Source organism: Panthera tigris, chromosome F3 (genome assembly GCF_018350195.1).
Source record: "Panthera tigris isolate Pti1 chromosome F3, P.tigris_Pti1_mat1.1, whole genome shotgun sequence".
Classification (NCBI taxonomy): Eukaryota; Metazoa; Chordata; class Mammalia; order Carnivora; family Felidae; genus Panthera; species Panthera tigris.
In genome coordinates, this window is record NC_056678.1 from 55426057 (window position 1) to 55439226 (window position 13170).

Below are 13170 nucleotides of genomic sequence, written 5' to 3' on the forward strand. Positions count from 1 at the left end.
AGAGTATCACTCAGTATGATCACTAAGTTATTCTCTGGTTTAGGATCCAATTGTCTGAGCTCTTGGGGGATGGGGGGAAAGGTGGAGATTTTCCTCATTTAGATTGGTTTTTGATGGTTTTTAAGTTTATTAAGTTGTAAGCTATTTTAGAATAAGTCTGTTTTATTTATTTATCTATTTTTGCCATTATGTACACAGTACCTAACATAAGGATCTCAAATAACATAATCAAATCTCAATAAGTAATTATTGAATGATATTAAAATAGCTGCCATTTACTGATTGACGAGTATGACTAAAATATTATAGTAAGCATTTTACATATTTATTGTGTATACCAACTAAAGTCTTATACCAGTCCTATGAATATCATCACCGTTTTATCAATGAAGAACTTTAATCTTAGAGGTGGTTATTTCCCCAAGGACATATTGTTACTGATAAGTGGAGGAAAGTTCAAACCCAGTTTGATGTGATTCTCAAACTGTTCGTAGTATTGAGTTGGTAGGCAACTGAAGTTAAGTTCATTATTGGAGATTTCCCCCCTTTGGCTTATACAGAAGTCCGTGAGGCTTAAGTAGTGCTAACATACCAGAGATCCCGCCTTTGTGGAGCCTTCATTCAGGGGAGGCCCCTTGTCCTCGCCCATGGATTTGATCTCTCAGTGTTCATCCTTTAACAACTCTATTGTTAGTGGGCCACATAAAGGGAATGGGAATTTTTGTTAGAGCCCTATCCCGATATCCCTAGTACTTTGAGTCCTGTCTCTTCCACAGCTGCCACCAAGTTTATTCCTAGAGTTTCAGCCACTTCCCAGAAGCAATAGGGATGCCAAATGTTGTATTTCCTTATTTCAGAAAGCTAATGCCCAGCTCCTTCCCAGGCACGTGGAATCTTTGCTCCTTTATTTCTCTTTCTCTGCCCACACCTCCCCTCTTACTATCTCTCTACCATTCTAGCATACTTTCTCAGAGCTCAGGTTTTAGGAAAGCAAAGCTAGGTAGATATAGACAGTCACTCATAAGCCATCTGAAGCAAGAATGCATGAAAGGACCTGCTACTTTCTTGGGTTGGGGAGTGGGGTGTGAGTATTGTCTAAGTCTACATTAATTATCTTATCACACACATTAGTACACACTGTCACACGCATAGTCTGTAGTATCTATGTTTAAACCATTTCCCATATTTATTCTGCATAATTCTTTTGGCCTAATAGCTATATACAATAATAATAATGCCATATAGTACCCGATTAAGTTATAAAATAAGTGACAGAGGTTAGTGATTTTGAAACTTTAGTAACAGAACTCCCCCTTCACTAAAATTTTAGCAAAATTTTTAGCTCCATATGGTAAACAGTACAAGCAGTGCAGCTGTTTTGGAAGTTGAAGAAATTCAACTGCTTGGACCTTTTCCCTATGGCCTCTATTGTCACCCAAGCCACCTCTGCATGATTCGAAGGCCATTGGTTTAATTTGCTAGTCTGGGAAAGGATCACAAAAAGCTAATGATATTAATTGCCTAAGGGAGAAGAAAACTGGGTACTCGAGGAATAAACATAAGGAAGATATTTTTTTAGTATTATAAACTCTCCTGTAGTCTTTGAATTTTAAGCAATGTGAATGCATTATCTATTAAATAAATTAATTAAAAAGGAAAGCCAATTTAAAAGGAACTCTCCCTACCAAACACAGGAACAGATAATAAGGACTTCCATAGGGAGTTGATGTAATCTCCAAAGATCAAAGAAATGAGACTTGAACTGACCCTCAGGGGATTAGTGGATTGTAGACCAGGAAGGACATTTCAGTTAGGATCAGCATAAAGGAGGTTGTGAAATTGGGAATGAGCACGTTGTAATGGGAGACAGGAGGGGTGGAGCTCAGAGAGTTTGGGGAGTTGAAGAAGGTTGGTCAGGAGTTGAATGTGACTTTTATAATTTCCTACATTTGAAAAGGAATTTCTCATTTAAAAATTCTTTATATCCAATATTTCATATTTTCCAGCAATAATCTGTCAAGTAGAAAGTACACGTGTTATCTTCATTTTATTGATCACAAAATGGAGACTCAGGAAGATTAAATGATTCACCTAAAGTTCTTAGTTCCTGATATGTATAGATCCACATGCTAACCCCTTAAGGATTTTCTCTGCATGTCCCTCAGATACCCCAAACCTGCCCCTCCTTACGTATTCCTTTATTCAGATAAACGGTACAACCATTCAACCAAAAATCCAGTAATCCCAGACTCCCCACTACCTCCTTCTCCCTACCCTTTATCTCCTATCAGCCATCAAACACCCTCCATTTCCCCTCATAAAAGTCTCTTGATTTCAGCCTAAATGTCATCATTTTGCTCCCATGTGGACATTCCTTCTTGCCATAGCCTACAGTATGGAGTTCTCACTCTTTCATTTGACATGTCAGGTGTTTCATGGTGTCCCGGTTTCTTCTTCTCTGATCTCACCTGTATAAAACATATGCACCTGTGTAAAATATACCGGGACACATTAAATCATTGCCAAATGATTGCCAAATCAATTGCCATTAAATCATTGCCAAATCACATGGCCAAAACATGCAGTGTCCTACAGATTTTTTTGTAAATGCCTTTTATCCTGCCGGAATGCCCTTTTGCACTTTGACTTCGCTCCCATTGCTACAAATCCCTACTTCCTGTTCTAGACTTTACTTAAAGATTAACCTCCCTACTCTCCTGAAGCTGCGTGTACAATGGTGGGAGACAGGAGATATCAGGTGTGTCTTCCTAGCTTTGTTCCTGTAGGCATTTGTCCCACTGTGATACATTTGCTTATTTACATCTCTTATTTGACTGAGAACTGAATAGTGGTGACTTTTCAGTTTACTGCATCTTAAACTTATCACAGTCAATGTCACATAGAAAGCCTATAGAAATGTTTGCTAACTAAATGATTCACAGGGAATTTATGTTGGATGAGTCTTGCTTATGGTCAACGTAACTGATGATTAGTATCAATATGGGCCAAAACTATTCACTACCCTCTTCTTCATAAAAGAATGATTCTTTCCCATCTCATTGATTTTGGACTAGGCCAGGTGCTTTAAGCAGATGGGACATGCCACACTCAAGGTGACATTTTAAGAGGCTTTCTCCCTCTTTCCTTCTGACACAAGATAGGCCCATGTCCATCTTGGGCTGCTCCTTCATCCTTGGGGTTAAGATGAAGAAATGTAGAGCCCACGTAACTACAGGGAACCCTAGTCGACAGTTAATGTAAGTGAGAAATGTTTTGTTTTGTAAGCTACCGAGATAGCTGCATTTTTATCTCAGCAAAGCTGATTAATGGTTATAATGATAACAAAAGCATGCATGTTTATAAGAAACATTCTGAATGGGGCACTCAGTGAAGCTTACAAAAAGATGTTTTGAGCTTTTTGAGTTTGTGATGATGTTAGGACACCTCCATGTGGTGATATCTTGTAAGGCGATTTTGCCGTCTCTGCAGAGTGTCTGGCATATAATAATTAACACTCAACAAATGCTTATTAAAGTGAACTATTGCATGGGAGTTTAGATTAAGAGTCAGAGCTGGAGATAAAGATTTTAGAGCCATCATTGCAAGATGACAGGATTCTCTACCTGAAGGAGAAAAATATCTTAAGAGTAGAGCAGAGGACCAAGAATTGAGGCTTGTGGAATGCATTAGGGAGGATTTAGGCAGAGGAAAGGGTATAGACAGATAATAACTAGAAAAGCAGAGACACAAGGTCACAGAAAGCAGAGGAGAGAACTGATGAAAATTTGGCATTGTCAACAGTCTCAGATGTGGCAGAAGTCAAACAGAAAGTGAACTGAGAAAAGAGAGAGGTCCTAGGATCTCCTTAGATAGGTTCAGTAGTTCTAGACAGCTTCCCTCAAAATTCTATGAACTAAAAGATTTCTATCCAGCTTTTAAATAATTTTCATAGTGACACCAGCTAGCTTATCTAGTCCTAAAGTATCATGGGTTCTCTACCACAGTGCCCTCATTAAGTCAGGATAATAGATCATTTCCAATTATCTTTTGTGATTTGGCTCTTGCTTCGTTGATGAGTATTGTTTTTGTTTCTTTTTTTCTCAACCTCCATTTCTGGCCTTCCTGCTGACTTCCAGGCTTCTGTGTCTGGCAACATAAACCAAATTTGTCCATCCTAGGGGTCCCGGATTGTTGATTTACAACCTTAAACATCTTTTCCTGTTAGTGAGGATATGCTCTGATTCTTCTTTTTTAATAACAACAATTTGATGGTTATCTAGTGTAGTGTGTGTGCTCTGTGCATAATGCATTTCCACACCTGCTGAGCAGCCTGCTCTTCCTGTTGGAAACTCAAGAGAGTCCTACTGTTACGGGACCTTTCTTGTTTTCAACCACTCTGCTTTATTTCCTAAGTGGTGAGGTGAAAACAGTCGTTCTTTGGTGATAAGTACCTGAGAAATGTTGAAATATTTTTTCATCCATGTCATTTCAAGCACTAGCATTTTGAGTGTTACCTGAGTGAATTCATCACTATAACCTCTATAGGATAGTTGTATGCATCTTGATATCCTTTTAAATTTTCTTTTCTTTCTTTTTTTTTTACATTTTATCATTACATAGTTTACTTTATGTTTAATATCAAATGCACTATTTTTTCTCACCACTCGGAGAGCAGTAAGTAGAAACACTACCCTAATGTACATGATTAATTCTATATGCATTATAAATAAATAAATAAATAACTATAGTCCTAAACAGCTCAGTTGAGATCATTCAGTGAATAACATGTATGGCAACCACATTAACAGAATTTAATTAAAACTTTGTGCTGAAGTGTGAATAGCCTATGGTAGGACCATTTAATTTACTAAACACTATTAAAAAATAGATTATTCCTCAAATTATAAAAGTCATTTTCTATATTGCTGAAAATCACAGCTCACAATATTTATATAATGCTTACCATTTTACTGCTTCTTACAAAGTTTTCGTATTAGGTTAATAGTTGAAGGAGTAACAATGGAAAGAAATTTTATTAACTTTAAGTGGGACAAAAGATGCCATCTACTATAAAATTCCATTATATGTTGTCATGATAAATACCAGCAGGGTTTTTTTTTTAATGGATAGTAAAAATATATAAAATATTGGTCACTGTTTTAAAAACTAATGAGATTGACACAGTTACTTCTACAGACATTTTTATTTCTCTTAATTAGATGAATAAATGTTTCTTTGATAGTTACCAACTCTTTTTATGAATTTCTGTAGAGGACTTCCAAATAAGTGGTAAGTTAATAAGGCAACATTTATCACCCATTAGTGTCAGAGCAAAAAACTGAAACATATTTTTTCCCTTCAAGGTCTTGCATTTTAGATAAATATCAAAGGCTAGATAACTTAAGTTTCTGACCTCCAGATATTAACTTAAAACTTTCTTAATATGTTTTCATAATTATGAAATTAATTTAGATTTGGTTCCCCTGCTTTTAAAGATTATATTAATAATAACTGTGAGAAATAGTATAATTGGCTTTTAATGTGTGTGTGTGTGTGTGTGTGTGTGTGTGTAAAAAGAAAGGGTATTTTAAAAATCAGCTGTTGATAATGAACAGATTGGTATCAGTTGCCAACAAACAAGGCAAAGCATATGCACAAAATACTCATGATTATTTGGTAATAAATCATTTTAATGATTATACTCAAAATTATGAAATGAGGATGGCACTGATGTGGAAAATAACAAAGGCTCAGGCTCATCAGATCTGTTATCCATATGTGCATAGCTTCTAAAAGTTCCATTGTCATCACTTTAAGGCAAATTTTTCCTTTGTACTGCCTAGTCGAACAAATAAAGCCAGTTGATCTGGTCAAGTTTATATAGATGTATTACTCAAAATTATTACAAACATGTATTGTTTTAGGTATTCTGCTTTTGATGAGAAAAGGGGAAAAAAAGAGAGAGAGAAACAAACCAAGAAACAGACTTAAGTATAGAGAACAAACTGATAGTTACCAGAGGGGAGGTGGGTAGGGGGATGATTGAAATAGGCGAAGGGGATTGAGGAGTGCACTTGTCTTGGTGAGCACTGAGTTATGTATAGAATTGTTTAATCAATATAGTGTACACACGAAACTAATATAAGTACGTGTCATCTATACTGGAATTGAAATAAAAAACTTAAGAAAAAAAATTTTTAAAGTGTTCTGCTTTTGAAAATGATTAACCATTTCTCCCTTGAAACTCATCTTTTTTTTTTTTTTTTTTGGTTTTCAACCTAAATACTCAACAATAAAGGAAATATGAAATAATTTGTGGTATATTCCATATAGCAAAATACCACATAGCCATTGTATATAAAAATATGTGAATGAGGAACTTAAAAATGGGGAACAAGAAATATCTGTTCTAGATCTATACAGATCAAGGTGGAAGAACCTTTAAGAGAAATTAAGCCACTGGAGTTGAAGGAGAGGAATTGGCATTAAGAGTTTAAGACTTAAGAGGGGAACACTTCTAGTTCACAAGGTCTGGAACAAGGTTAGAGGAATGTAAGGTACACTGAAGTGTTGGTCATTGGGACTGAAAAAACAGGCAGTTGTGGGATTTTGTAATTCAGTGTGCTGTCCACATGAATTTGAAAAGTCTTGAGATAATGGCAGGAGTTGTGATGAAGGGTGAGACCATTACTTGGTGTCAGAATCTTTAGAGCAGATGATTGGAGTAAGTCAGGGAGAGGTGAGGAGGAGGAAGGATGGAGGATAAGTAATCTGAGACCTGAGGGATGACAACACTAGAAAGGAATAGAGGGTATAAACGTGGAAAGCTTGAGATTAAGATGTAAGGTTTCTTGTTCTTTTGGTTTTTGTTGTTGTTGTTGCCCATTTAAAAAGAAATTATTTCTGAGAGAGAGAGAGAAAGCATGAGCAGGGGAAAGGAGCAGAAGGAGAGAGACAGAGAATCCTAAGTATGGAGTCCTACACAGGGCTCAATCCCATGATCCTGACACCATGACCTGAGCTGAAATCAAGAGTCAGATGCTCAACCAACTGAGCCAATCAGGCACCCCTGTTGCTGTCCTTTTTAAAGGAGTCCTTTTTACTGGTTTGTGAAAGTATGCTTTGGAACTAGGAGAACGCCAGCTTCCTCCAGTTGATGGCACTTGGAGTGGGCGAGAAAAGATAGTTTGTCCTATAAATGCTTGCAAGAAAAACAGGTGAGAGAGGATTTGGACAGCTAGCAAAGAATGATAAGACATTTTGGGCAAGGGGACTACTATGGGCATGGAGGTGAAGAAATGAAAATAGTAATTGGATCAGAATGAGCTTTAAAGGAATGGAGTGGTGAGAGATAATTGGGGGAAAAAATTGGGACCTGATTGTGGTGAGGTTTGAATATCACTTGACCTCTAAGAGAGTGGTTCTCATTTGTCCCCAATCACCCTCCCATTGTAATTCACCTGATAGAAAAAAGAAATAAAGAGAGAAACCCAAAATATGAAACATGCTCCATCGGTAATTATGATCCAATCCCACTGAATAGCAGCCCTGTCCAAAAGATTCACATGGATATTAACCGCTCAGAAAATTGTGTTTTTAAAAAGGATACATCCTCCAAAAAATTTTTTTTTTCTTTCAGAAGCCTTCTAAAAACTGAGCTGGATCACATGGCAAAGGCCATACAGCTAACAAATAGTTGATTTAGTGTTGAAATGCTGTTTTTATCCCAGAAATTCTTCTTGCTCTGTTATAAATGCAACATATCAATTCTGTTTAGCCTTCTTTCTCTCTTTCTTTCCCCCCTCCCACTTTCCCTTCCTTTGTTTCTTCAACAAACATTTGGGGAAACCTCTAAAATTGAACATCATATTTTCATTACAAGGAACTAACACCATTTATGCCTGATTTTCAGCCCAGTCTTAGTAGACTTGTACCTTAATGATAAAATGGGAAATTAATAAATAGTAAGAAAAATTTTAAGACTTTTGTCTGCTGAGAAATTACAGTAGCTTGTCATTCTTGGATATGTTATTAATATTTAGTGGCTAGGATACTCTTTGCTTATGCAATTTCATGGAATGGAAAAAAACAAATTTCTAGAACAATTCTAAAAAATAATATTAGGAACAAGGCCTTTGGTATGTTTATATTTTAACTACTTCATGTAATCCAAAGAACAAACACTAGTATAACAAACAGTCATCATTGCTCAGAATGGAAATAAAAAGACTTAGATGAAATAAATTTTACAAAGTTTTAAAGTGTCTGTGTCTCATAGATAGCTCATGGAAATGAACAATTCACCTCCACCAATGTATTTTGTTAGTGTTTTTTATTTTATTTTTTTAACCTTTTTTTTAATGCTTATTTATTTTTTTTTTTAAAGATTTTTTTTTAACGTTTATTTATTTTTGAGACAGAGAGAGACAGAGCATGAACGGGGGAGGGGCAGAGAGAGAGGGAGACACAGAATCCGAAGCAGCCTCCAGGCTCTGAGCCATCAGCCCAGGGCCTGACGCGGGGCTCGAATTCATGGACCGTGAGATCGTGACCTGAGCTGAAGTCGGACGCTTAACCGACTGAGCCACCCAGGCGCCCCTTAATGTTTATTTTTGAGAGAGACAGAGCACGAACGGCGGAGGGGCAGAGAGAGAGAGGGAGACAGAATCAGAAGCAGGCTTCAGACTCCTAGCGGCCAGCACAGAGCCCGACGCGGGGCTCAAACCTGCCAGCCGCGAGATCATGACCTGAGCTGAAGTCGGGTACCCAACCGACTGAGCCATCCAGGCGCCCCTTGTTAGTGTTTTTTTTTTTTAATTGTGGTAAAATGCACATAGCATGACATTTACTATTTTTACCATTTTTAACTGTACTATTATTTATTATTTAGTGGTATTAGGTATATTTACATGTTTTATGCAACTATCATCACCACCCATCTCCAAAATCGTTCCTTCATTTCAACTGGAAACTCTGTACCCATTTAGCAATAGCTCCCTGCTCTCTTTAACCGCTGGTAACTGCTATTCTCCTGTCTCCGTGGGTTTGACTATCCTTGGTACCTCTTATAATCGAGATCATGCTCTACTTTTCGCACATGTATTATTTTTGTTACTTTCCAAAGCAAATACATTTAATATCAGTTAGTGGTTCAAATGAGAATGGTGCATGGGAATCAAAGTGGTGTTCCACCTTTTAACTATCAAATTCAGAATGCTTACACTAAAAAGCTAGCTCTGTTTTTTTCTCTTTGTTCAGAATAAAATTTAACTTCTTACTTTAGGAATTTTACTTATTGTTAAATTACGTACTTTTTGCTACAAAATGTGTAGTAGCACCAGTGAAAATCCCTTCTCTAATTATCATCAACTGTGTCCTAAGCACCGTAAATATTTTATCTCATTTTAATCTTCACCGAACTCTGTGGAGTATGTACTGTTCCATTTTGTGAGCCTGGGAGCCACGACCGGCAGACTTGAAGGAACTCGTTCAGAGCCACACAGCTGGTAAAAGCAACATCCGGGACTGAACTCGCTTCTGTAGCTGGAGAGCTCACACACACTCCGTGTCGCTAACTGAACAGCCGAGTAATAAAGCTGAGAAACACTACCTTTTTCTGAACCCACACTTTCTCAAAAATGTAAATTTTAATGTTTCTTCTGTAATAAAACATTTAGTGGTTTCATCTGCCTCGATGTGACTTGAGGAAATATGGTATTAAAGTAAATCTTTTAAATTCACCTCCAACACCAAGAATTATGCCTTGCTTGCTCTGATGAAGAAAGAGAATTTAAAGTAAAGCAACATCATTGTGTTCATTTGTAAATAACATATTGCAGCCAACTGGTTCTTAATTGCTCAGACTGTTGATAAATAATCCAGGCCTGCTGCTCTCCACAGACAATTTGCTTTGGATCAGACCAGGCAATTCAAACAATACTAATTACAGTGAAAACCTTTGTATGAATTTTTGTGTGTTGCAGGGACGAAAACCCCTATATAAGTGGTTAAGGCACTTATCTCTGATTTTTACCTAAACATAACACCTATTACCTGAGCTCAAGTTCTATCAGTCAATGCATTTTGATTGAATAAGAATGGATCTAGTAATATTTTGTGTTAAAAATATATATTTCATTGCCCTTACTGTTTATTGTACTGTCATGAATTATGTTAATTCTATATTTTTGACTGAAAGATATAACAGACACAGAAACTTCATTTAAAGCAATGTTTTCATTGAAATAAGCCATATTGCTACACGATTATGGAGTGTAACAGAGATTTGTTTATTAATAGACAAATGTGTCTATACTAGAAAGAAACCAAGACCTCAGGAAGTCTTTGCTATATCAGGGGATTTGCTGTAACATGATATCATTGTATTTATGATTTTATGGTGTTAAAATGAATATTAAATGAAACAAAATTCCCAAGGATTACTCAGGAGGCAGCTAAGTACATAACATTTTGTACAGATGGTTGGAAGGCACAATTTTGCTCCATCACTGCATCCATATCCTTGAACGATTTCGACTGAAGACAGCATTTCTTTGAATTTTTCATTAAACCAGACGTCTTGAAATATGAATTCCTTTTATGTTTCTGTGAGTTTTGGCTAAAAGAACCCCAGTGAATAAATCATACAATACTACGTGTCACCAGCACTTGTGAATATTTCTGCTTTGTTATTCTATTCTCAGTAGAGCACCATTGATTATCAAACTCAGCGGAGAGCATTTTATGATCATATATCTCCATTAGCTCCTAGTTTGACTACCATAGATTTTTCTGGTTAAGCCTGCATTATGTATTAGGAAGCCTATCTCTTCAATACAAAGTTTGATTTCATTTTTCTAAGCCTAGAACTCTTATTATGTATTATGTATAAAGATTCTTATCTTTTATATGTAAAAATAGGCTGCACTGTCTTTGTGTAACTGGAATATATGCCATCTTTTTTTTTTCTTGATTCACAGTTAGAATTTTGTACTATGAAGATGAATCTCTACAACGCAATGGCTGTCAGGGTAAATATTTCTTCACTTGTTAAACAAATGAAAAGTCAATTGTGCCCTGAGTTCGCTTTTAATAAAACGAGCAAACCAGAATAATGCAAATTTGATTGATATGCTAATGGTTAGAGAGAAAAGAGTACATAGTTAAAAAGTTAGTTATACTAAATAATCTTGGCAGTGTTAAAAATTAGAGTAAAATGTAAAACATGTAATTATCAGTGCTTATGTTTTAGAATGTTAAATATCTCTGAGCCATAACTAGAGAAAGACCGTAAATATTAATGAAGCAATGTATTAGTTTCCATATGTCGTATAGAATATTGTGATAAATAGTTGAACATGGTTCTGGAATATAAGATGCCGGCCCAATACAAATCAATTAGAAATTATTTATATGATTTAACAGTAATAAAGTCAGTTTCCACCTTCGAAGTTTTATTTCTATCATCTCCGTGTTCATTTTTACGTGTTATTTTCCTAATGGGAAGCTGAACTTAGTGATTATGAGGCTGGCTTGGTTTCTGCCCAGATTTTGGGAGTGAGCCCAACAAATGTATTATCTCTCTTGTCTCAGACAGTATGGTAATAGCTTAATTGTGGCGCTATTATAAATGGAGGAATTACTTTGGTGAATTTCATTAATGTTCTTAAAACTTATGTTGCCTTACTATATTCTCTTTCATTGACCTATGAGTTCTTCTGCTAATAATGTCCTTTATTTTGGATGAGGCAAGGTAGTAAAATACCTTCTGACTGTCCTGTGCTGAACTATGGCAGGTGAATTAACATTACTTTGATGATTTATACTGTTTTGGGAAGGGGTCTTTCCTCTACAGGTATGGGTGTGCACAGAGCCTGGCCCAGGGACAGTCTGCACGTTCAGTCTGTTCACCTTTCTGTTCTTTGCGGTCTAGGGGAAAAAGGAAAAGGAAGAAATAGGTCTTTTTGCTTCTTTTCCTGAACCAGAGGTAGAGACTATAGCTGCAGTGGGCTATTTTTACCTTTGTTAATGTATTACTATAGGAAAAGAATTTGGTTCTCCTCTTTTAATGGGAATGCTTGAATCTGGGAATTTAGGAGATTTTGATTCTCTGCATAGCTCTGCCAAAGACCTAACATCTGTGCCTTCAACACTGTTAGGTTCTTCCTTTGCTGCTTACTTTGTGTCGGACGTGTCTGCAAAGTAAAAACCAACAGATGACCGTTACGGTAAAGCAGTTGATGACCTAAGACTTAGATGCCTCCCTAGGTCACCAGGGGAGAGAGAAAGAGCACCAGAAGACAGAGTTAGAAAAATGCATTCTGTTGTTATTTAGCCCCCAGTCTTCTTATTGAATTCTTATCTGGCTTGAATCATGATTCTGTTTACCTAGATTAGAAGTATCTAGGTAACACTTGGAACACAGAGTTTTTGACTTACTCCAACATCATACTAAAACCTTCATTTCCTAGTAGCATCGCCCAATGTCAACTTGTCTTTGATTAATGTCAATCGACAATGTTGAACTTTACCTGAGTCCTGGGATCATGGAAAACAACAAAGTTTTAAAAACCCCCCACCCTTTGGGTTCTGGAAACAGCTTACTGCAAAAAGAAAAAACAAAAAATTTACCCTTCACCACATGACTTATATAAGAGGCACAGATATGCCCTTTGTTTATCTATGACACGGCCAGTGCCCACCTTCCCAAGTTTCCATTCTTTACCTCACAAATGATTAGCAGAACTGCTTGTCCCCATTGATCAATTGGAAAAACATGTTTATTAACCAAACTGTGATTAAGGTTCTCTCCTTCCCCCTGAACTTTAGCCAGCATAGAATACCTCCTCCTGAGAATAGGCTGGCTTCCCAGTAAAACATTCTCTGATCTACTGTACAATTATGCCACCCTTTCATCCCACTTCTGCATATCAGGTTCTTTCTAGCCTCGTTTATATCTTCCTGTAAAAGAAAAACTATTTGTGCCGAATTCTTGACATACTTGCAGATCTTATGGTCAAAGTGCTCTCCCTCTGGCAGTAGTCCAATCCATCTATGGTGGTGATCACAATACTCCCTCTTCCTTGCAATGATTCTTTCAAATAAAGTCTCTCTTGCTATGTCTGGGTTTATTTTTTATTTGATACATTTCAGGAGAGAAGAGTAGAGGTG

At 36.7% G+C, this 13170-nt stretch overlaps 1 protein-coding gene across 5 annotated transcripts in view; it reads left to right on the top strand.

Moving 5' to 3' along the window:
- The window catches only part of SPATA17 (spermatogenesis associated 17), a 197907-nt gene that overhangs the window by 16803 nt on the left and 167934 nt on the right, over positions 1–13170 (top strand). For 4 of the 5 annotated variants that reach the window (XR_006214212.1, XM_042976891.1, XM_042976890.1 and 1 more), the window contains exon 4: positions 10980–11030. The exons of the other annotated variant lie outside the window; for it this stretch is intronic. Coding sequence is in view for 3 of the 4 variants with exons in the window: in XM_042976891.1 (XP_042832825.1) it covers positions 10980–11030 (51 nt within the window). In the remaining variant the exon portion in view is untranslated. The remainder of the gene's footprint in view (positions 1–10979; positions 11031–13170) is intronic. 5 annotated transcript variants of the gene reach the window in all.